At 38.0% G+C, this 24,202-nt stretch overlaps 2 protein-coding genes across 4 annotated transcripts; both read left to right on the plus strand.

Moving 5' to 3' along the window:
* Nucleotides 1-867: 867 nt before the first annotated feature.
* p2ry12 (purinergic receptor P2Y12) lies at nt 868-4,144 on the plus strand. Its single transcript, XM_075474379.1, has 3 exons — nt 868-960; nt 1,346-1,605; nt 1,954-4,144. Exons 2-3 carry the CDS (start codon nt 1,354-1,356, stop codon nt 2,785-2,787), a joined length of 1,086 nt encoding a protein of 361 aa, XP_075330494.1. The 5' UTR covers nt 868-960; nt 1,346-1,353; the 3' UTR covers nt 2,788-4,144.
* An 11,913-nt stretch (nt 4,145-16,057) lies between these two features.
* p2ry13 (purinergic receptor P2Y13) lies at nt 16,058-23,894 on the plus strand. 3 transcript variants are annotated; one of them, XM_075473310.1, is made up of 4 exons: nt 16,058-16,299; nt 18,439-18,640; nt 18,714-19,103; nt 20,812-23,894. In XM_075473310.1, the coding sequence occupies exons 2-4, from the start codon at nt 18,458-18,460 to the stop codon at nt 21,298-21,300; spliced, it is 1,062 nt and encodes a 353-aa protein (XP_075329425.1). In that variant the 5' UTR covers nt 16,058-16,299; nt 18,439-18,457; the 3' UTR covers nt 21,301-23,894. The 3 variants fall into 3 exon arrangements, with proteins under 3 accessions (XP_075329425.1, XP_075329422.1, XP_075329424.1); XM_075473307.1 differs by lacking the exon at nt 16,058-16,299 and adding an exon at nt 16,309-16,595; XM_075473309.1 differs by lacking the exon at nt 16,058-16,299 and adding an exon at nt 16,309-16,595 and having other exon boundaries at nt 18,439-18,637.
* Nucleotides 23,895-24,202: the final 308 nt, after the last annotated feature.

Here is a 24,202-nt window from a genome sequence, read left to right on the forward strand (position 1 = left end):
AAAAACGGAATAGAAAATAGGACAGACATGTGTTTCAAAGATGTTTGCTCTAAATGGGACAGCATTGCATAAAGAAGAAGAGTTGTGCCTTTCTTGGGGGATTATGTGTTCAAGTGACAATTGCTCTACCACTTATTTCTCAAGACTGTGCAGAAGGCTTTAATGTTCACCCAATCTGTGTCCTGAAAGGCTGAAGTTCAGTAAGCCCAAAGAGGATGTAACTGGCATGGAAAATAGAATAAAAAAAGAAGTTGTGTGATTCATGATGACTCCTTTTTCAACTCATTTTTCGCCTTGCATAACCCTGACCGCTGCTCTTTCCTGTTTGTGAATATTTAGACTCATTGATCATGTAGCAGGTTTATATGGTCCAAATAATTTACAAAACCCTCAACAAGTGCAGTGAATATAATACAGATATCTAATAGATAGATTGAGTGAGATTGAATAAGTGATTCTTTCAGTGCAGCACATTTTTCAGGGAACATTAGTATTACTTTATTAGGTACAATGTAAAACAGAAGAAGTGTGATTACACAATAACTGTGACCAGAGTTAGAATAAGTGAAAAAGAGGAAAGACGTGTTTGTATCACAGAGTTCAAATGAGTAACAAGAATTTCCTGAGCTTGTGATATTTAGTTTTTAAATACTAGTTCAATGGATGCATTCATTTTATACTTTATGACACTACTGTTGCTGCTGTTTAACTAAGTTTTAGCCTGATGCAAGGAACTGTCTCGTTGGCTGTTAAAATACACAGATACACATTTTCTTTTATCCTGCAACAGGAAAGAGAAAGGAGAAATGAGAAACTTTCTGTGACAACCCACACACACACCTACTTCTGTTCAAAACACTGAGATGAACTGGAACAGACAGCTACCCTGTATCAGACTGAACCAAATGCAGACGAGAGGGAACATTAAATTGCATTGAAACACATCATCCAAGCTATCAGGTCAGTTACAGAACCTTCAATCATCTTTACTGCAATAAATCGGAGCAGATGTGCAGAGAGTGCCGTGATTGAACAAGTTTTGAAATTTTATTGATACCACAGTTATCTAAGACCTGTCAAATCTGAATCTTTTAAATGTAATCAAAAAGCTGCCATATTTTCAGCAATGCTGTATTCTTCAGCCTTTTTTGCTATGAAGCATTAAGTTTAAATTGATGGGCACAAAATTTGAGTACAGTTTAATTGTATTTAATTAAATTACAATTCTGTTGTTTTTTTATAATTAGCTGGAGGTTTTTTTTTTTTGCTTTGTTTTGTTTTGTCTGTGTCTTTTTTTGTGTGTCTTTGAGTACAATTTGATCTTGTTTCTTATCTTTTTTACCAGACACACAAATGGAGCTAAACACAACTTTGCCCCCGTTCCCCATCGATCACCGTCACGCCAACAGCACTTGCTCCCGTGACAACGCTTTGAAGACGGTGGTTTTCCCTGTTATCTACTCCTGTCTTTTCTTGGTGGGGACGTTACTCAATGGTGTGGCAGCGTGGGTGTTTCTTCGCATCCCCTCACGGTCTCACTTCATTATTTACCTGAAGAATATTGTTGTTGCAGATATCATCATGACCCTGACGTTTCCTTTTAAGGTTTGCAACACTTCCATAATATGTACCATAAGTTATATGTCAGGTATAGGCAATTTATCAGGATATGATTTTTCCTAATTCGAATGCTTTTTCTTTAAATTCCATGGAAGTCACTTAAAGGCTATTGAAGTGTTTACAATCTGTTCTCACAAGTTTACTATTTTCTAACAATATAGTCAGCATAATATCAGCATGGTGTCTGCTATTAAGTGAGTGATGAACAGCTTTAGTGATAGCCCATCAAGTTGTAGTCCAGGTAGTGAGGTTTTTTTTTTCAACTCTCTTGCGTTTTAGCGTTTAGTGAGCATTAAACAGCAGAACACAACAAACTGAACATTCTTTTTGCAGGTGTTGTCAGACTCCAATATGGCATCCACTAACCTACGGACATTTGTATGTCGAGTGTCTTCTGTGCTGTTTTACCTCACCATGTACATCAGCATCCTCTTCTTCGGCCTCATCAGCATCGATCGCTGCAGAAAGACCCTAAAGCCTTTTAGGGGGACTAACTCTGCTCGGCTGGCTCGCAGGAAATTCCTTTCAGGAGCCATATGGACCTTTCTGCTGATCCTCTGTCTGCCCAATGTAATCCTAACATGTAAAACTCCAACTTCTCCATATTTCAAGTGCAGTGACCTGAAGACAGAAGCTGGGCTGTATTGGCATGAGGTGGTAAATCATGTCTGTCAAGTCATTTTCTGGGGCAACCTGGTGACTGTGGTAGTATGCTACACTCTGATCACCAAAGAGCTGTACAAATCCTACTCCCGCGCTAAGTCCCACAGCTCTGAAGGGACTATGTCTCAAACACCAAGTGGGGGAACAACTCGAAAGCCCCACCAGGCCAAAAGAAGAATGAATGCAAATGTGTTCCTGGTTCTAGCTGTGTTCTTTGTGTGCTTTGTGCCATTTCACTTTGCCCGAGTGCCATACACGATGAGCCAGACCCGAGGGGTTCTCTTTGATTGCAAACTGAAGCTTTTCTTCTTCCAGCTGAAGGAAAGTACACTTTTCCTCTCTTCCCTAAATTCTGTTCTCGATCCGCTCATTTACTTCTTCCTCTGTAAGTCCTTCAGGACCACTCTGTTCAAGACTCTGCAGCTGCCTCCTGGTACCTGCAGTTGGTTAACAGGGAGAGGATCAGATACAGATACAGTCAGAGACTCATCTGCCGCAACATAAAACCACTGGACAGGATCAAGACATTTGTAATGTTGTATCTCAGTTTGAATTATCTGTTGACAAATTGTACGCTAATATTTGATGTCTTCCTGTCATGAATCAGATCCGATTTCCACTTTGTGACAAGTCTGCTGTGGGTTACATTTACTGTATGTCCTTGAGAAAGAAATAAAAAAGTAATGACAACTGACAATTTATAAATTTGCTCATCACAAATCTAAAGTGACTTACTGGGAAATTCTTTTTTTGATATAATGACCATAAAGAGCAGTGTTTGGGGCAAGGTTTTTCTTTCTGTTCCCCATTCAAGTTTATAACATTAAGTTTCTCTTCTACATTGCCTTACAAAGAAATGATAAAAAGAAGAATGTGTTTTTAAGGAAATCTGAGTAAAACCAAAAACCAGACTGTATGATGAAGCTCACGTGTTATAATTTATCAATATATCTTACATGTAAATAAAGGTGTTTGTGATGGCAAAGACTAGTGCCTGTATTCAGTATTGCTCTTGTTGAGTTGTGCCACTAAAAGTGAACCTGACCTATATAAACCCATTTATATAAAGTACTAGGTGAAGTGTTTTCATGGGAAGACCACAGAGTCACTTCTACTTAATAGGGGGTTTCCTGATGTGAGTGCTGCTTTGTTTTACAAACTTAATATGGCAAAACAAATAAGAGCCTTTTTATTTAGTTTACTTTCACTATTGACACTGTTATTGGTTTCTGCCTTGTTTTTTGTTGATTTACTTAAGCGATGCCATTGGAGATAATTCTCAAACCAAAGCGTTAATGTTCACGCAGGATATCATTGATCAGTGGAAACAAATTGTGCTCTTAAAACTAATGACTGAAACGCCTGAAATGCATGAGAATGCAAACCTTAGGACAGAATTACCCCACCCAAACCGCTGGTGGATTTGCATCTCTCTTGTTCAAGAGGCTGCCAAGCATTCGAAATCATTGTTTTCAGCAATAAATCTCCCAGGGTGGATAACACGGAGTCAGGCAGATAACAATTCTCAGCGGTGAGTGGCTTAAAAAGAAGATAGGATTGATAGTTTTTTTATAGCTTTTATAGAATTTGGTTAAGCAGTTAAACCAACATACTTGATAAAGTGAATATAACATAAAATCATGATGAGACTGAAAATGTACAATAATGTGTCTCAAACAGGAGAGGGATCTTAGTCTTTCACATAAACTGTGGATGTGATTCTGACTCTATAAAAATCCTGTTTTTGTTATCATCATCATTATTATTTGTGCTGAAATATAGTATCTTCCACAGACATATTTCCACTGTAAATAAATTTAAGTTAAACAGGCACTTATTGTGGTCACATTTTTCTTTTTCTTTTTTTTCACAGGTGGGTTATTCCATTCACAGTCAATAGCTGTCTAAAAGTTTTAAATTTTATTTAACTAATGATGTAAATCCACCTAAAACACAAATAGACAAATAAAGGCACAAACGGTACTGTACACATGTTTTAAGCCACCCATCATTTCTTCTACAAAGTCATGAAAATGTTGCTCTTTATTTGGCTGTTTGTTATGTGCCAACGCAAAACTGGTTCATCACTCGAGTTGGAAGCCTTTATAATCCTTTATAAAAATAATGTATGATTCAATGCTCAGTGTTATGTGGCTTAACAACTACAAATGTTTTCCTCTGAAAATGGTTAGGTACAAAGGAAGTTAGAGAAAAAACTATTTTAATTTCCCCAAAACTTTGAAAGCCTGGAGAACTATTGTTCAAGACCACTTTAAAAGATTATGAAAAATAGTCTGACCCCTTATTAGAAGCCAAATGTTGGGTGGCTCAAGACTTTTGCACAGAACTTTCTGTTAAAAAACTCTGAAATTTTATGTGCAGAAAAGATTCAAACTCAATACACTGTAATATGTCTCAAATGTTTTCTTGATTCTAGTGATTTTGATGTGTTTGCTTTAAAAAAAAAATGTACATGTAAGGTTTTATTCCACTTTTTTCATCGTTGGTAAACCAAAACTAACAAGTGAACACCTGGATGAGAGAGAATTTTCTACAATTAAATGAAGACAAAACTGAGATCATTCTGTTTGGTAGCAAAGAGAAGAGAGTCAGCGTTGGTAAATATCTTGAGACTCGGGACCTTACAATCACTGACCAAGTTCGTAACTTCGGAGTGTTGATAGACTCAGATCTGACTTTCAGCAGCCACATCAAAGCTGTCACCAAGGCAGCTTTTTACCATCTCAGAAACATCAACAGAATTAAAGGTTTCCTCTCCCAAACAGACCAGGAGAAACTCATCCATGCATTCATCTCCAGTAGACTCGATTACTGTAACGCTCTTTTAACTGGACTTCCCAAAAAGAGCATTAAACATCTGCAGCTCATCCAGAACGCTGCTGCTAGAGTTTTAACCCGGACTAAGAGATCTGAACACATCACACCAGTTTTAATATCTTTACACTGGCTTCCAGTCAGTTACAGAATAGATTTTAAAAGCCTGCTGATGGTTTACAAATCCCAGAACGGTTTAGGCCCAAAATACATCTGTGATATGTTCAGAGAATATAAAGCCAGCAGAGCTCTGAGATCCAAAGACTCAGGTCAGATGGTCCAGTCCAGAGTCCAGACTAAACATGGAGAAGCAGCATTTAGCTGTTATGCTGCAAACAAGTGGAACAAACTGCCAGTGGAGATTAAACTTTCACCAAATGTAGACATTTTTAAATCCAGGTTAAAGGCATTTCTTTTCTCATGTGTCTATGCATGAAATATCTTTTAACTTATCTAGACTGTTGCCTATTTTTAAATTCATTTAAATGATTTTATTTGTTTCTCTTTATATTCTTTTATGTAATTTTAATGCTTCTTACACTCCCTGCTGCAATGCTTTTATTTTATGTAAAGTACTTTGAACTGTTTGTACATGAAATGTGCTATACAAATAAATTTGATTTGATTTGAATTACATTGTGGAGTAGATTGCCGAATGCATTCAAATGATCTGGTTGAGGATCTAAAAACAACCATACAGTGGCAACAAATGTTTTCTAAACTAATGACAAATGAAAAGCTGGGCAAGTTTGAAAAAAAATGCAAAGCAGTATTCATTCACGGTCTCAATAAATTACTAGCTCATTCATGCTAATTTCAAAACCCAGCCTGACTTTGTCCCTTGCTGACAAAACTAATGTCAAATGTCTATTTTATCTTAGAATGTTGTCCAAATCAAAATTTCTGTTGCAGCGCACTTGTTCTAATTATATCACATTTGTTGAAACATTGTGGCCAGATATACGGAGCCCCTTGAGTCTTAAGGTGAAATATATTGGGGTGTCGAGAAAGCGTGCACCCGTTTTAAAAAGCGCGCTCTCATTTAACCAAACCGTGCTCTCCTTAAAATATAGCAAGCGCACGTTTACCTAAATCGTGCGCTCGAATTACTAATGTCGTGTACTCGCTGTAATACAGTCGTACTCACGTTATATCCCTCGTGAGCACAATTTACTGAAACGTGTCTTCACTTTGCAAAGTGCGCGCTCATTTAACCAAAACGTGCTCTCGTTGAAATACAACGTGCGCACGTTTACCTAAATCGTGCGCTCGATTTAGTAGTTTCTTGCTCTCGTTGTAGTAACAAAGTTATATACCTCGTGACCACAATTTACTAAAGCGTGGTCATGATTCACAAAACGTGTTAACGTTATTTAAGAAACGTATAGCCTAATTAAAATTGGCACAAGTAAGCAAAGCATGGCCACGATTCCACACTCTCATAACATCATGAGCCAAATTTACCAGCAGGATATGATTCTTAACCATTTTGAAATGGACTTAATCAGGGTTTACCATGGGCTAGGTATGGAATACAAGAATATTCTTTCAACCTTGGCGTCCAGTCATGGCATCATCATGAGCCTAGTTGACTCAAAGTACTTCACACACCCTCACCTGTTCTCAAGGCTGCCTTGTAAGGCGCCCAAGTCAGGGCTGTAGCCAAATGAAAATCCTAAAATATTTATTTGCATTCGTTAATTTTTTCCCCAGGATGAATTGAACAGCATCCAAGACACATGGAATGCACATCGCATCCGTCCGTCCAGAAACCCAGGTGTTCCGGCTGGAATACCGGATATAATGCACCTGGCTCCGCATCTGTGGGGGGCTGAAGATCATCTCTTTTCTCTCGATGAAGCCAATCTGACCGTCTGCAAGTGGAAATGCACCTTCCTCAACTCCATACCATGCGACATCGATGTATTTGATTTTTGCACAGGCATAATGCAAGAACGAGGGTTACAGTTGACAAACAGTCCAGACCAAGCACTTGAATTATACATTACATTAAGGGACACTGTTCGTCCCATAATACTTGCTTAGGCATACATTCGCCATAGCACAATGCACTTACTGTTCCATTCCAAGCAACTTCCAAATAGATTAAAAAGGTGAGATGCTCACCCTGTAATGGTAACAGATTTCGTGGCCACAATTAATACAACGTGCGAACGTTTCAAGCAATTTGGATTTATTGTTGCCATATAGAATGTCGTGGGCACGTCTTACAGATCGTGGGCACACTTTTGTTTATTGTGCTCACAAGGTATATAATGTGGGCACGACCGAGGGGCAGTGAGCGCACGGTTTTAGTAAGACGAGCGCACGGTTTATGTATACGCGCGCACGCTTTATTTAGACGAGCGCACGATTTAATAAAGCGAGGGCACACTTTGAAAAGTGAGAGAACGCTTTCTTGAAACCCCCTGAAAAAGATATTGTTTGATCTCCACCGGGCTCCGTACAGATATGACTAATGCACATGAACAATAAGTCTGATCCACAGGGCCTGAGGGAACTCAATGATGGCTTTTTTCTTGTTGGTCCCTGCACTGATTTGGTCAAAAATCAGCTAAAAGCCAGTTACTCATTTAATTTGTGTATGTTTTCTTACAGATCCTGATAATGTACAGCAACACGTCCAACATCTCCAATGACTGTGCCCAAACCAGCCTTCTGATCCCAAATGTGGTTGTTGCTTGCCTCTTCTTCTTCATGTTCCCCGCTGCATTACTCTTCAATGGGGCCGCAGTGTGGGTGTCTAAGCATCTGCGGTCCACCTCAACTTTCATAGCGTATCTAAAAAACCTGGTAGTGGCTAACACCCTCTTGACACTGACACTCCCTGTGATTGCTGCAAACAAGCTTCCTGGAGCAAAGTTTCAGTTGAAGGTCTTCACCTGCCGTTATGCAGATACCATTTTTAACACCAGTTTGTACACAAGCATCTCCTTAGTGGGTCTTTTCAGCCTGGACCGCTTCTTCAAAATTGTTAGACCATGTGGAAAGATGTTAGGACAAAATGTGACCTTCAGTATGATAATGTCCTCATTGGTCTGGGTTGTATCATTTGGCAGATTGGCTATCCCAGCTATCGTTCTAACTGGCCAGACCACTAGTAATGAAACAAAAGAATTCTGTATGTCCCTCAGAGGTCAAGCTGGCATGGGTCTTCACAAATATGTACAGATATGCTTTTTTGGTTTGTCAGCATACTCATTGTGTTTTTCTACATTTGCATCACCATGAATGTCCTGCAATCCTTCAGAAACTCGGAGAGCAACGACAGACGAGGAAAAAAGAAGACACAACTACGAGTCTGCTTGATACTTCTTGTATTCTTTGTGTGTTTTGTGCCTTTGCACTTACTGCGCATTCCTTTCATTCACTATCAAATGATTGACGCTGTTTTATGCCCTGAACAGTGGGTACTGATAGCACACGAATTAGCTGTCTGGGTGTCTTCCACCAACACCTGCCTGGACCCTTTTCTCTACCTTCACTTGTGCAAAGTAGTACAGAGAAAAATTTGGTAACATGATGAAGGACAGTGGTCTCTGTGTTAAGTTAATTTGTGGTAATACAGAAAAACTCTCAGGGAAAAAAAAGTAAGTAATGAATGATTCATTACTTACTGAAGGAAGCATGAGATAAAACAGATTTATTTAGCTGAAATGCACGCATAGATGACAGAGAATTAGAACCTTACAACCTGGGAGTCACTTGTTGATTTTTAAAATGTTGTGTTGTACTGCCATCTACTGGCCTAGTGATGGTTTGCATATATTCAGATTAAAGACTCTCCTGAAGACACAAGATGAATAATCCATAAATATAATGGTTTCAGTCACATGATTGCAAACACTGAAGTCTCTTATCTCACAGTTGGCTGTGTATTAAAACATGTTCTTAAATAAACAGTCCACTGTATCTTCTGCATTGATCCTATGTTGTGTTTTTTTTTTATTTCACTTGCATGTGTGCACAGTCTTTTGATTTTCTAGTGTGATCCTGTTGTGTCTTATTTATTTATACTTTACATAAATGATTATGGTAAAGGGGTTGTATATGGGTATGTAAATATACACATAAAGGTGATGGTGAAATGTTTGGATACAGCTTCTCGTGCAGATTTTACTTTTATTCTGATTGTTTTCTACATCGTGAAAAAATACTAAAGGAATCCAAACTATGAAATAACACGAGTGGCATCATGCGGCACAATTTTCTTTTTTTAAAAGTATGTATATAATTTTGCTTTATGACAGTTTTGTACATTATTGCAAATCTACCAGCTCTGTGAGGAAATCAGCTGGAATCCTCCGGTTCTCATTGGGTTTTAGAACTTTATCTGTGTTGTGTTGAGATACTGCTGGTATGCACTGAATAAGTCTGTTCAACGACAAAGCACATCAAAGCTACAGTCCATCTCTACTTTAAGACATGAAGGTCTTGTAAAGTCAGTTGTAAAAATCACAAACATTTTGAATGTGTATTTAAATGCAGTTTTAAAAACTACCAAATACTATGATTAAAGTGCCAGAATAGGAAGACCAGGACTAGTTCACTTGAATTACCAGCCTCAGAAAAGAGTCACTATATCAATTCTTCACAGGGTTCAAGTTACAGTCACAAGTCCATCTCTTTGGAAAGAGATGGCCTGAAGAGGAGGAGGTGTGGTACTTTGAGAGTGCTTTGTAGATGATACCGTTGGTGATTTATTCAAAATTAAAGGCAAACTTAACCAGCGCTACAAAAAGCATTCTGCCACAACCTGCCATCCCACCTGGTTTGAGTTTAGTTGGACTGGCAGAAGGAAGTTGTACTACCTCAGAAGACCTGGCATGAGATGGTTCAGAGTAAGTCCAGACGGAGAGAAAAGAAACCAACTGGCTCTCAATATGTATGGAAACCACCTCAAGATTGTTGAAAAACGCATTTCAGGAGATTATCTCAGTTGGGAGAGTTGCAAGAGTGTTTAAAGCTGTCATCAAAGCGAATGTGGCCACTTTGAAGGCTCTAAACATCACACACACACATATAAAAGTATATATATATATATATATATATATATATATATTTACTTTCTTGTCACAGTTTGGATGCCCTATGTTCTCTTCTACAATTGAAACGTGAAATCAGTCAGCAATTCAGGGAGTAAACATGACATCAGCAATGAGTCAGTAAAAATAAAGTGTATTTAGAGTTTTAAATTATGCAGAAAAAGCTAATGGCTGTTCAGTATCAAGATTTGGAACATTTGTAATGGTAATAAATCACAGAACAATGATGACAATGGAAAGTACCTGTCTATAATTACTCATACAGTGTCAATGATTATTCGTCCAGGCTCAGTCTGAAAGGCGAGGCAGAAATAGTGATGTCAGATTTAATGTGTAGGTCACACAAAAACATGGAGGACCCTGAATTCAAAATGTTCCCCCCATCAGATCTCAGCTCCATTTTCAGGTCAGGCTGCTTTGTTTTTGCTAAAGACCACTGGGTTTTTCCTATTTTTGCATATGACCTGATAAATTACCAGTCTTAACACAGCTGAAACTTTAATTTGTTTGCTAGGAAAATCAGCAGTGTTTCTTAAGCACCTACAATGTCGGTACATTGTCACACAGACCCATCTCGTTTGAGAAGAGAGACTCAAGTCATCAACCGTAAGTTATCATCAGAATTTATCTTTTATTTTTCATAGTTAGTTTAGATAGTCATATTAATCTGACAAATACAGCCTCTCAGGTTATCATCGGGTAATCACCATCTCCTTTGAAGAGCTATTTTAGAACACATTATATAACTTATGGCAAAAGAAGAGGGCAGCTTTTTTTACAGTCTTCAATATTTGAGCTGAAGTACTGAAGTTTAAATCAGCAAACATTTCTCAATGTTGCAGTCATCCTTTGTTCAAATTGAAACTGCGCTGATCCATAGATGTTTGCATAACTGACAGAATAACTTTTATTCTCAGTTAAGGGAACAAACAGTCCTCGAAAGTGGACATTTTCCCATCAGAATAGATGATTCACGTAACAACCAGTATAGTTTTCAGGTGTTCAATTATTTGAAATACTAACTTCTTCGTTTCCTCTGTTTTGTAAAGTCTGTGTTGCAAAGACTGCTACTTTGCTTACAGGGACACATGAGTACTGCGTCTATCGAGTTTTTGTCAGTTTTGCACATTTCGTCAGGCTATTTGTCATATAAAGGCATCCATAAATGTCATATATTGAATATGGATGAATTATTATTTCTGGTTTTCATAGTGTTTTTTTTTTTTTAAATGTGTATGTGCTTTCATTTTGGAAATATCATTTATTTTATGAAAATGAATTTGAAAAAGGGTTTAATTTTGGTGCAATCTGTTGGTTTTCTCAGCTAGGAAATTGTTTTTGAACTGGCTCTGTATGTATGAATTGGACTAATTATGATTACAATGAATTGGACTCTAATTGGCTTGAGATGACATTTGTTGTGATTTGGCACCATATAAACAAACTGAATTTAATTGAATTGACACAGATTGCAGATAGAAAATTACTAATTAGCTCATAATCTGAAATTAATTATGAATTAATACTCAAATGCATTAAATTTGTTGACTATTTTGTTATTTAGGGTTAGTTAACTTATTGTCAACATGCTTAGTACAGTCATTGGAAGATGGAATTCACTGCTTCTCTCTAACAATATAATGAGCGAAACATTACTTTCTATATTTTGCACAGCTTGTAACTTGAACGAAGATAAGTGGCAAATGATGGATGAACACTTGGATCTCCACTCTCATAGTAACCATCAAAGTGAGTATAGAACACAAATAAGCCACTCCATCAGATGAAAATGTAGAAATACTAGATTAATCATGAATTGTTCATATTTTACTGCACACACTCGACAGGACAATTTGTGCCAAGGACAAATGTTGTTCCGTGTATTTATATCTGTCTTGGAAACAGCCGAAATGTGGGCTCTAATGTGTTTTCCTTTTCCTTAGGTGGAGTGAACACATCACACCCAACATCGCTCAATGATTCAAAGTGTGATGTTTTATCTTATAACCCTTATATAATCCCAACTCTCTTCTTTTTTATGTTCCCCGTAGCTTTGTTGCTGAATGTTGTGGCCGCCTGGGTGTCTCTGCACCTTAAGTCTACCTCCACTTTTGTGGTCTATCTGAAAAATCTAGTAGCTGCTGACATTATTATGACCCTGATGATTCCAATCAAAGTTGCAGATCATTTGCCAGGTGCATGGGAGAAATTAGCTATACCTTCATGTCGTTTTTTCTCTGTCTTCTTCTACAACACACAGTACACATGTATCACTCTGTTGGGCTGTATCAGTCTGGACCGTTTCTTTAAGATCATGATGCCCCGCAGCAGATTTCTTTGTCAGAATTTGACCGTGAGCAGACTGATATCAGCCTCAGTCTGGGTGATTTTGTTTGTAGGCACAGGTTTACCAAATATGATTTTAACAAACAAATCAGGGGCTAACATTACAGAGGTCACTTGTATGCTCCTGAAAGAACCAGCAGGGATAGAGTTCCATAAAAAAGCATCACTTTCTCTGAACGTTTTCTTTTGGCTTGTCAGTGTTGTCATTGCGGTTTGCTACATTTGCATTGCGAACAAAGTCATCCAGTCTTACAGAAACTCTGGCAGCAATAACAGCCAGGGAAAGCAGAAAATCAAGCTACGTATTTTTCTGGTGATCATTGTGTTCTTTGTGTGTTTTGGTCCATACCACCTCATCAGGATCCCCTACACTTTTGAACAAGTCAGCTTTTCCTCTAATACAGATTGCTATTATGCACAGATGACGTTTGCCAAGGAACTCAGCCACTGGCTCTCTACAACAAACATCTGCATGGACCCACTTCTCTATGTGTTCCTGTGTCGAGAGTTCAAAGAGAAACTCATGTCTATGATAGAAAATGGGTTTGTCTCTTTTAAAGCAGCTACAGGAGGAGACAAAGAAAAACTGCCACACTAAAGATTTTGAAACATCGCTTTAGAAGTAAGATTAATATATGCTTTATAAGGAATATTGAGTTGTAAGATCTGAGCTCAAATGCACAATCATATGAAAAAGAAAGTACTTCCACTCGTGTGGTCCTTACTAAAACTTTGAATTAGGTAAATGCAACCTCAGATACACAACACAATAGACATTACACCATGTCATTATTAACAAAAACTCTGTCAACAAAAACACCCTGACATTGTGTGAACACATTCCTAAATGCTCCAGAAATGCAACCTGCCAAAATTTCTGCTTTTATAGAGGTGCTAACATTTGCTGATGATCAAGTAATTGAGTACATTTCATTAGCAGTGCCTCACTGCTACTGCTACCTCCTAATCCCAGTGGAAGGTGTAAAGGTGTTCTCAGATTTTCACGCTGTGGTTCTGCATTGTCTTAGTTATAGTGAAATGAATAATGAAAATGTGTAATATGTTATGTCCTGCTGTTTCCCTAAGGTTGTTTAAATTTCTGACAAATACAATCTTACAACTTAAAGGGTACATATGTACATTCTTTTTAACATATTATAGACTAGATGTCAGACTATCATTTCTTTAAGATACAATATTTTATATCAACCGTATTTACCTTTTTTTGACTTGTTAAAGTGTGGCTTTGAAAAGTACCCTTGGTAAAAAAAAAGTACAGTGATGAGAAAACAAATGGGCAAGAGCATAAAATGAAGGTATGTTCTCACTGAAGTCACTCAATATGTATGGTTCCAGTATAAATAGGTCGTATTTTTGATGACGTTCTGCAAATGTGCAGTGTCTCTGTCTGTTTTTGTAATCATTTTGCATCATGCTAATAAAAGACGTGCTCAACAAGGCCACATCGGAAACTTGAACATGTTATTGGGATTAGGCTGGTTTAAGTCATATTTATCTGAAATATTTCAGTTTGTTCTTGTAAATGAATAATCTTACTCACACACCAGAGTAGGTCATGGAGTTCCTCAGGGTTCTATGCTTGGACCGATTCTTTTCACTTTATACATGCTTCCATTGGGTAACATTATTAGACAGAATGGCATAAATTTCCATTGCTATGCTGATGATACTCAGCTGTACTTATATATGAAACCAGATGAAACCAATAGGTTGGTCAGACTACAAGCATGTCTTGAAGACATAAAGACCTAGATGACTCAGAACTGTCTGCTTCTAAATTCAGACAAAACTGAAGCTGTTATCTTTGGACCTGAGCGCTTCAGGGAGAAATTGTCTAGCTATATAGTTACTCTAGATGATGGTAATTGGCTTCTTGTACTACAGTGAGGAACCTTGGAGTTATTTTTGACCAGAATTTATCATTTGACTCACGTATAAAACAGGTTTCTAGGATTGCCTTCTTTCACCTTTGTTATATTGTTCAAATCAGGAACATCCTGTCTCAGACTGATGCAGAAAAACTAGTCCATGCATTTGTTACTTCAAGATTGGACTGCTGTAATTCTTTATTATTGGGCTGTCCCACATATTCTCTGAAAAGCCTCAAACTGATCCAAAATGCTGCAGCCAGAGTTCCAGGAGAGATCATATTTCTCCAGTTCTAGCTTCTCTTCATTGGCTCACTGTTAAATTCAGAATAGAATTTAAGATTCTTCTCCTCACATATCAAGCTCTTAATGACCGAGCTCCATCATTTCTTAAAGATCTCATTATGAGATATTTTCCTAACAGAGCACTTCACTCCCAAACTGCAGGTTTACTTGTGGTTCCCAGAGTTTCTAAAAGTGGAATTGGAGGCAGAGCCTTCAGTTATCAGGCTCCTCTCTTGTGGAATAAGCTGCCAGTACATGTCCGGGAAGCAGACACCCTTTCCACTTTTAAGACTAGGCTTAAAACTTTCCTTTTTGATAAAGTTTATAGTTAGGGATCGTTCAGGTAATCCTGAAACATCCCATAGTAAAGCTGCTACAGGCCTAGACAGCTGGGGGGCCTCATCTATCACACATTTCCTCACTTTGCTCTCTTTTTCCCCTGTTTAATTTCTCAAATTATATTATGTACATGTGACATTATTGTGGTCATTAACTTGTGTTTCCTTGTTCCAATTGTTGGCTTCCTTAGCTAGGAAATTGTTTTTGAATTGGCTCTATATGAATTAATTGGATTATTTTGAAATTAATTATGATTACAATGAATTTAACTCCAATTGGCTAGAATTGGACTGTATTATTTAAGTGCCTTGAGATGACATTTGTTGTAATTTGGCGTTATATAAATAAAACTGAATTGAATTGAATCAGTTTAACTGCTTATTGTTCACTGGTCATTCATTATTCTGCTTTGTATTGTATTATTAATCCATATTTTAAATAAAATAAAAAAATCTCTTTTGGCCTACACATTTTTAGAAAAATATTAAACACTGTCTACTTCTACTGTGGTGTTTGATGATGTGATCACTCAAAGTCTGTCTACATCTGGAAAACCACAAACCCCCACATGCCATTTACTGTGAAGCAGATTCTGACTAAACAGTGACGCGCATTTGGGGACATGGTGGTAGTAAACACTTGCACACCATTTCTCAGCCACTGTCTTCCCATCTGTAATAATTCCCTGTTGAGATCCAAGCAAAATCACACAGGAAGTCATATTGAGATGTTCTCAGGAAGCACTATTTTTGTGCTTCAAGAAGCACAAAAGGGAATACAACTGGATGAAAACAAAACTGGAACAGATATTCGAGCAAAGGGTTGTGTTCAATAACTTGCTTCTTCTGTTCTGGTGTAGCTTGCAAATATAAAGGAAGTAGCACGCTGTACATTTCATTCTTACCCACTAAAACCACACTTGCTTTTTTTCTTTTTTAGTCATCTGATCAGTGCTGACTGAAAATCAGACAGATAGAGGGGGTATAAATAAGTGGCAGCATAAAGGGAGGTGCAACATTGTGCAGGAGGTCTGGATCAAGACATGATTCCATGCCTTTGCGTTTGCATATCAACAACCATTGAGTCTGACGCAAGCTAGCGGAGGCAGAGGGACTGGCACGGAGCAGAACAAGCCTCTCAGCAGACAATTGGAACAGGAAGCAAGGAAGGAAAGGGTCTTTCACCGGGAGGAAGACTGGAAAACCCATTGGGATTGTGACAAGACATCCACACAGTAGCTCCAGAGACCACCCATTGTAAGAGCATCAAACACACACACACACACTTAAATGGTGAAAGAGTGTAGGGGGGAAATACTGAGAGACAGAGAGACTCAAACGTCAGGTCAGAAACAGTATTTATTTAGTTTGCTTTTAAAAAGTTTTCACCAGGAAGTTCTTATTTTTATCACTACTGTTTTTTCTCTGCTGCTTTTTTTCTCTTCTTATGGGTAAAAAAAGGAAAAAGGGAATTGAATGTTTCACTTCTTCCTTTTAGTGAAATTCTGTATTTTTTACATTGCGTTCATCATTCTTCCAATGACTAAGAGAAGGTAAGACAAAATTCCCAGCTCTTTTTACATAAAGTTATCACTTCATACAAGGCACTGAAACAGAATTCTGAAAGAATTTGACTAATATTAATATGCAAACTGAAACAGACACACATTTGAAAATATGATATACTTTGGTTGCCATAGCACCTGCTATGGCCTCTGTCTTATTTTGAGCTGTAAAGTTGTTATTGTTTTCTACATGAGGACCTCAGACATAAGTAGAACACTGAGTGACCAAGTACAACAATTGCATTTTTGATGCCTTGTCAATGTTTGTGGAAGAAGTGAGGAGGCCCTAGATGCAGACTCTGAAGCAAACAGGAGGCTGAGGAAAAGTAAAATTGACTTTTTTTTTAAAAAACTGTAGTGTTTTACTTTAAGACTGTGTGTCAAATCTATGTCAAGTCTGTTTTTTTGTGTTTGTAAAATTTTTCGACATTCACTTGTCGATTTAAAGATAGAACAACATCTGAACTTTTAAGGTTAATTCTAACCACCAGTGAGTCAGATGTTGCAAAACACTCATTGATCAGCTGCAGCCCTTCAAAGATTTTTTCCAAAGATCTAGAAAATTATTTGAGAAGACAAAATGCCATAAGCTTGCTGTGGAATACATTGACATTGACTTCTGTAGTGAACTGTCACTATAAAGGTAAAACTTAACTGAATTTAATTTCATTAATAACATTAGAACCACTTGTTTAATACTATGAAAATCTCTTGGACTGATTAAGATGGACTTTGGTCCTGTGACATGTTTCCATAAAAAAATGTTTCTATGATTAAAAAGAAAGTTTCCTCACCAGAAAACCTGTGAAAAAAAAATGACATGCCACAATCCAGCCATCCCTGTGAGATAGTGACGGATCCTTAAGCTGTTGATTTGTGTGGGACAATGTTTCTGTGACATAACAGGTTTTACAAACCATGAGTGAAAAAATGTGTAAGCTCTAACCATATCATTTGAAACATCTAATCATGCGAGAGGGAAGTACTGGGAGCGGTATGAAAGTAGAAAAGATATAAAAAAAAAAATAATTAAATTGAAAATAAAAGGTTGAACTGTCAAACTTGTGGTGTCTTGCATGGAAGAGTTTTTTGGCCAACAGTGTCGACTGTGGAAAGTAGCCGTGATGACATACATAGCGAGACATTTAGCGAGAATGTCACCATGTTGTATGATGTATGAACTTTAAGGTCAACCTAAGTAAGGAAATGTGCAGGGAAAATGTACAATTCTGAGCCTTTGTTTTGTAACTGCAATATTTTCTGCCCGGGAGGGACCACTGTAGCTGTGGCAAGTTCTGTTGTGTGTTTGGTTTGGCAGTTTTTTTGCACTTTGCAACGTTTGGATCCCTAAATCCCCCACATACTGCAAAGACAGTTTCATCTCTTTTTGGGGCATAACCCGAGGATTTTCTGAGGTGTCCTTAAGCACAGAAATCTTGGCATTATTCTTTTGGGTCTTATAGCTTGAACAGCAGGGGCCTCCATAGTTTGAGCTTGACCCAGCAGATGGGATGAGAGTTTGAAATCGGGGCCAACATAATAGGCTCCTTGTTTGTTCCTCAGCTGTTCCTGAGCAGCTTTTATGGCATGGCAGTGTCGCTGGCGGAAGCCATTGCTTTTGTGGAGTGCTGATGCCATGAGAAGATGGCGGTTTTCAAAAGGATTTCGTACATAACATTGCATTGTAATAAGATGAGCAATGTTATTCACTTGACTTGCAGGTGGTTTAAAATTGTGGCTGACACAGATTCAATCATAAACTGCTTTAAAAGTGTCCTCTCTTATTTATAATTTCTTTATAATTTTCTCTCTCTCTCTCATCCAATCAAAGGTCAGCTGAAGACCAGAAGATGAACAACACTCTGTCCAACATCTCTGTTAAGTGTGTCAGGGATACCAGTGTAACATCAGTGGTTTTCCCCTGTCTGTACAGTATCCTTTTCATAGTCGCCCTGATACTGAATTCCCTGGCCGCATGGATCTTCTTCAACATCTCCAGCACCTCAACATTTGTAGTCTTTCTAAAAAATGTGGTAAGCCAGATTTTGTTGTCATTTCAAAGCAAAGAAACAACAGCAAAGCAAACTAGTTATCTTTTAACAACAGGTGGTGGCTGACTTGCTGATGACCCTGACCATCCCTCTGAAAGTCTTTAGCGATGCCGGTGTGGGTTCATGGCATTTACGAGCCTTCTATTGCCGATACTCCGCTGTTCTCTTCTACATCACCATGTACATAAGCATCCTCTTGCTGGGCCTAATCAGCTTGGACCGTTACCTGAAGATCGTCAGGCCCTTTGGAAAGTGCATCCTCCAGCGGATTCGTGTTGGCCAGGTGCTGAGTGCAATTGTTTGGATGGTAATGTTATCTTTGGCGCTACCCAACGTTATTCTCAGCGATCAGCCACCGCGATTCTCTGGAGGAAGACTCAAGTGCTCTTCTATGAAGAGCAAAGCTGGCCTGGTGTGGCACGAGGGATTTAACTACTTCTGTCAGGTAGCTATAATAATAGTAACCTTTTGACAATTTTGGAAATATGCTTTACTCTGGTGAATAAAAGTATTTTGGATTTGTTACGTGAGAAGGCCAAGCCCATACATGCTTTTGTCCATACAGTTTGAAATTAGAACCAGCTGTTTCCAGACTTTATGCTAAGCCAGCAACTGATTTTTTTAACTGTAAAAAAAAAACATGTATTGATCCTGTCGTAGCAAGAAGCTGGCTATACTTATTTCACAGAATGGTGAACTCCGATTCCAAAAAAGCTGGGGTGATGTGCAAAATGTAAAATAAAACTGCAAGTAATGATATCCATATCTCATAAATCAATATTTAATTCACAATAGAACATAGAAAACATGCTTAATGTTGAAAGGGAGATATTTCAAAATTTTTAAAAACATTTTAGCTCATCTGGAATTTTATGGCAGCGACAACTCACAAAATGTTCAGGGGCAACAAAGGACTGGAAAAGTAAGTGGTACTGAAAAGTTAAAACTAATGGGGTTAATTGTAAACAGGTCCTTAACATGATATGGCAGAAAAAGAGCACCTCAGTGAGGCACAGTCTTAGGTGTGCAGATGGAAAGAGGTTTAGTAATCTCCAAATAATGTTCCTCAATGGAAGATTATGCTGACTTTCCATATACAGTAATTAAGATTATCAAAAGATTCAGCCAATTTGTAGATATTTCTGTCTTTAAGGGACAGAGACATGGCCGAGAATCCCCATTCTTTGTGCCTTAAGGTGGCATTGTATTATATACAGCATGATTCTGTCATGAAATCATTGCATGAACTCGGTAACACTTCCAGAAATCATTGTCTGTGAACACAGTTCATCATGCTATCCACAAATGTAGGTTAAAGCTCTTGTGCTGTGAGTGTGCAGTTCAAAAGTTCGCATCTCTGATGGTGTGAGGGGGTGTGCCTATGGAACTGGCAGCCTGCACATCGGGAAGTATTTCTTATTCATAAGTATATGTGTATACAGGATATACTATATAGGTATATACAGGTTTCAGAGCAACATATGCTCCCATCCAGTCTTTCAGGGAAGGCCTTGCATATTTCATTGAGACAATGCTAAAACGCATACTGCATCTATTACAACAGCATGGCGTCGTTGTAGGAGTCCAGGTGCTGGACTGACCAGCCGGCAATTCAGAACTTTTACCAACTGAAAACATTTGGAGCATCATGAAATGCAAATTACAGCAAAGAAGACCCAGGTCTGTTGAATAGCTAGATATCAGATAAGGGTAGTAAATCGTTCCTCTCCCAAAGATCCAGCAACTGGTCTCCTCAGTCCCCAGACATTTACAGACTGTTGTTAAAAAGAGATTGGATGTTACACAGTGGTAAACATAGCCCTGTCCCAGCTTTTTTGAGATGTGTTGCTGCCATCATATTCAAGGACTAATATTTTCATGACAAATGAAAATGTCTCATTTTCAACAGTTGATATGTTTTTTAATGGTCGACTGAATAAATGTGTTTATTTACAAGATTTGGAAAAAATAACATTCTACACAGTGCCGTAACTTTTTTGGAATTTGTGTTGTAAGTCCTAACAGCTCCAGTTACTCTCAACTGACATTTCGATCACTCAACTGCAAAATGAATAGATTGATAAGAAATACATTTCAGAGAAGCTCAGAGAAGTTCCTGATTTGCTTCATGATTTGTTGATGTTTGCTTTCAGGTTGTTTTTTGGGGCACGCTTGCACTGATGATGGTTTGCTACACATTTATCAGCAAGAAGGTCTATGAGTCATACAAACTATCGAAGAGCAGATCGCGGGCCGCCAGTCGCAAAACCAAAGCAAAGGTCTTTGTTGTGGTGGGGGTGTTTTTTATTTGCTTCGCCCCCTTCCACTTCGCTCGCGTTCCATATACTCTGACCCAAACTCGGAGCACAGCGAGTCATTGCCAGGCTCAAAATGCACTCTACATTGCCAAGGAAACCACACTGTGGCTGTCAGCGACGAATGTATGTCTGGACCCGCTTATCTATGTCTTTCTGTGCAAGGTGTTCAGAAAAAGACTTACGGCCACGTTCTGCAAAGCTACCATAGAATCTCCCACAGCAACATCGACGCAATTGGAGATGTCAAAAATAGACCACAGCACAAGACTGTCATCCAATGGCCTGCCATACACTGGACAATGCACAATCAGACAAAATCAATAGCTGTTCAACTTTATGGCAAGATGAGCCTGAAAGATTGCTTATTGTACTTATGACAGTGGTTGTAAAGAAAAATCAGAAAATTAGCACAAGATATTTGAAGTCAGATGCAAGGACAATACCATATGAACACAGAAAAGGGAACTTGTCCAGCAGTAGTCAGTTTGACTTTCATGTGCACCATGTCTTCTGTTTCTCTACTGACAAAGCACTTCTGCCCAACGCTTGCTAACTCATCCAACACATTTCCTTAATTCTGCTTGCTGTCATTTCTAACATCCTGCTGTCTAATCTTGTTCAAACTGCACTTTCCCTTTGCAAAACTTTGGCTGGAGTGTAAACATCTTGACAGTGCAAAATTCCCACAAAGTACTGTTCTTGAAACAGGAACTGAAAGATAAGAACTGAGCTAGGAATAACTGCAACTGACGTTTACAGCAAATTGAATACAGTACTAATAATAACAATAATTGGGATTCAGAAATTAATTTTTTTCATACTATGAATGCTAAGTGGTCATTTTCATTATGAGCATCTTAATATTGCATGAATATTAACATAGTTTTAACTTAGAATAGTTAGAGAAAGTAGGACATGGGTGTAAAACATGTTGTAAAAAATGTTGTGATGAAGTTTTGTTTTAAATGTAGGCAATGTGATGCACAGTGGCCTATTTATGGTGACACACTTCCTGTGAGAGCGCTGGTCTGAGTACATAATTCTTTTATCACGTGTGGTAAAGATGACAGACCACAGCATTTCTTTTAGTGGACTTTTTACAGAGATAAAGATAAAGACAAGAATGATTATCCTGTTTTGGGGGAGTCATGTATAATCCATTTTAAAGTTCAGATGTGTGAAACATGCCTTCAGAGGAGGAAGAAGTATTCACAGCCATTCATTTGACCCCCAATCTGCAGAAGTATTGTGTTGTAAATATCAAAACAAAGTCCTGCATTGAACATATTACTTAAGTATCATCACAAAAATGTGTGACGATTATATTGTATGTAATGTAATTAAACTGTTCATTGAGCTAATTTTGACATGATTACTTTTTTCATGTGTTATTCCACTGATAATGCTTCAAATAAAACAGAATATTCATTGGTTTGTTCGAAGTCTGAAAACATTTGGAAAAATTATCACACGAGTGCTCTGAATGATTGACAAAAGGATCGTTTTTTGTGTAATTTGCAGTAATAATTTTGTCTGTGCCTTAAACTGCCGGGTAGTTTGATTTACATCTATATTTTGTTGTAATTGACATCAAGTTGCTAATTTTTTGTGTATGGTACATTTGATCTGTAAAGAAACTACATGTTAAAGCTGTCACACAAATGTAGTTAAGTAAAATATAGAATATTTCCAATGAAAATTAGTAATAGAAAACAAATAAAAGTACCATGGTTTATACATAAGTATTTGTATAAAAGTTCCCTGATACATGTTTGACCTGCAATTTAAACAAATAAACAAAAAGATGATAGAAATCAGTTCCAGCTAATACATCAGTAAAGTACAGACAAAGCTAGCAGTGACAATAACATGGTTTTGAATCATTCTTACTGACCTCTGAACTTCTTTATTTTTCTTCTTTTAATTTTCTTTGCCACGTTTACCACGTTATTAGTGTTCAAACTATGTGTGTTTCGTATTGGTACATTTTAAACCTGTACATTCATCTATGTATGACTATGTTTACTTATTTTCCGTTTCACACTGGTGGTGATCACAAATAAAACAACTATAAACTGTTTCTAGAAGATGGATGGACCCACCCTGAAGTCATTTATTGGTTTATGAACTGCCATTTTGCTACCACCAGTTCAGGCCCGCTAACTACATTTCCGCTTTATATTCAGTGCACTACAGAGTCATATTGCACTGCAAGAGATTAGATGTTTGATATCAGTGAAGGGAAAACACGTTTAACATCACCCAGCAAGGTAACAAGCATTTCCAAGTACAGGACATCATCTCCGAAATTATTGCAGCAGCATCTGATTGAGAAAGAATTGGAATCGGGAATAAATTGACTTTCCCTCACAGCCGCACCCAAAAGACCATTTTCAGGACATTCACAAACCCTTTCTGCAGGATTAATGTCACCTCCCAACTTATTTATAATTGAGTCTGCATTTATGTTTGATGAATCTAATAATGAAATATGATCTACATGCCGCACCTTGTCGGTTGCGACAGGGGCTGATATTTGGGCAGAAAATTAATGAGCTATAGAACGGTCAGAGCGGTGACTGCAGTTGGAGGATGGAGCATTTGTCACCCTCAGATTAAATCTTCTGACAAATTACCCCACAGTATTGAATTATGAGAAATTCTAAACGATATTCATGGAAAATTAAACGCCAAAAATAGTCCAGCCCAGGCAAAAGCACACACACAAGCTGTGGACAAAAAAATTAGCCAAATACCTAAGACCTAGTCAGAGGTAGGAACTTAATACTTCCCTATAACTGGCAGCATGGTGGTACAGCTTGCAGACAAGCCTATCATATCTACATCTACATCAACATTTCAGGTCAGAATGCCCTAGAAAGATGGCTTAGGGCAGCTTAATGGGGCTTTAGACTTCAGCAGTGAGTCAAAGTAGTCAATCAGACACTGTTGAATAGTTTAAACTTTGATTGAATGACATTAAAGTGAAATAGAACAGGTTTGCCTCACTCTTGCCTTATTTTTATCCACACAAATACTCAACTTCAGCAGGCACCTGCATATTTGGTGAAGACGTGTGACCACAGTGTGAAAACTAAAATATGTAAATGATTAAGCTTTTGATGACCTTAATGGTTTGGAATTACCCCTCTGAATCACATCCCACTATTGACAGCAGAAACACAATCCTGACCAAGGACAGAAAGGTGAGAATATGGTAAACATC

The sequence above is a fragment of the Odontesthes bonariensis genome, chromosome 9 (genome assembly GCF_027942865.1).
Source record: "Odontesthes bonariensis isolate fOdoBon6 chromosome 9, fOdoBon6.hap1, whole genome shotgun sequence".
Lineage (NCBI taxonomy): Eukaryota > Metazoa > Chordata > Actinopteri > Atheriniformes > Atherinopsidae > Odontesthes > Odontesthes bonariensis.

Coding starts and splice junctions, on each gene's coding strand:
- p2ry12 (XM_075474379.1), top strand. CDS start 1,354: ATGGAGCTAAACACAACTTTGCCCCCGTTCCCCATCGATCACCGTCAC. Junction 1,606..1,953: donor CCCTGACGTTTCCTTTTAAG/GTTTGCAACACT, acceptor TTCTTTTTGCAG/GTGTTGTCAGACTCCAATAT.
- p2ry13 (XM_075473307.1), top strand. CDS start 16,519: ATGTTTCACTTCTTCCTTTTAGTGAAATTCTGTATTTTTTACATTGCG. Junction 18,641..18,713: donor TAGTCTTTCTAAAAAATGTG/GTAAGCCAGATT, acceptor TTTTAACAACAG/GTGGTGGCTGACTTGCTGAT. Junction 19,104..20,811: donor GATTTAACTACTTCTGTCAG/GTAGCTATAATA, acceptor GTTTGCTTTCAG/GTTGTTTTTTGGGGCACGCT.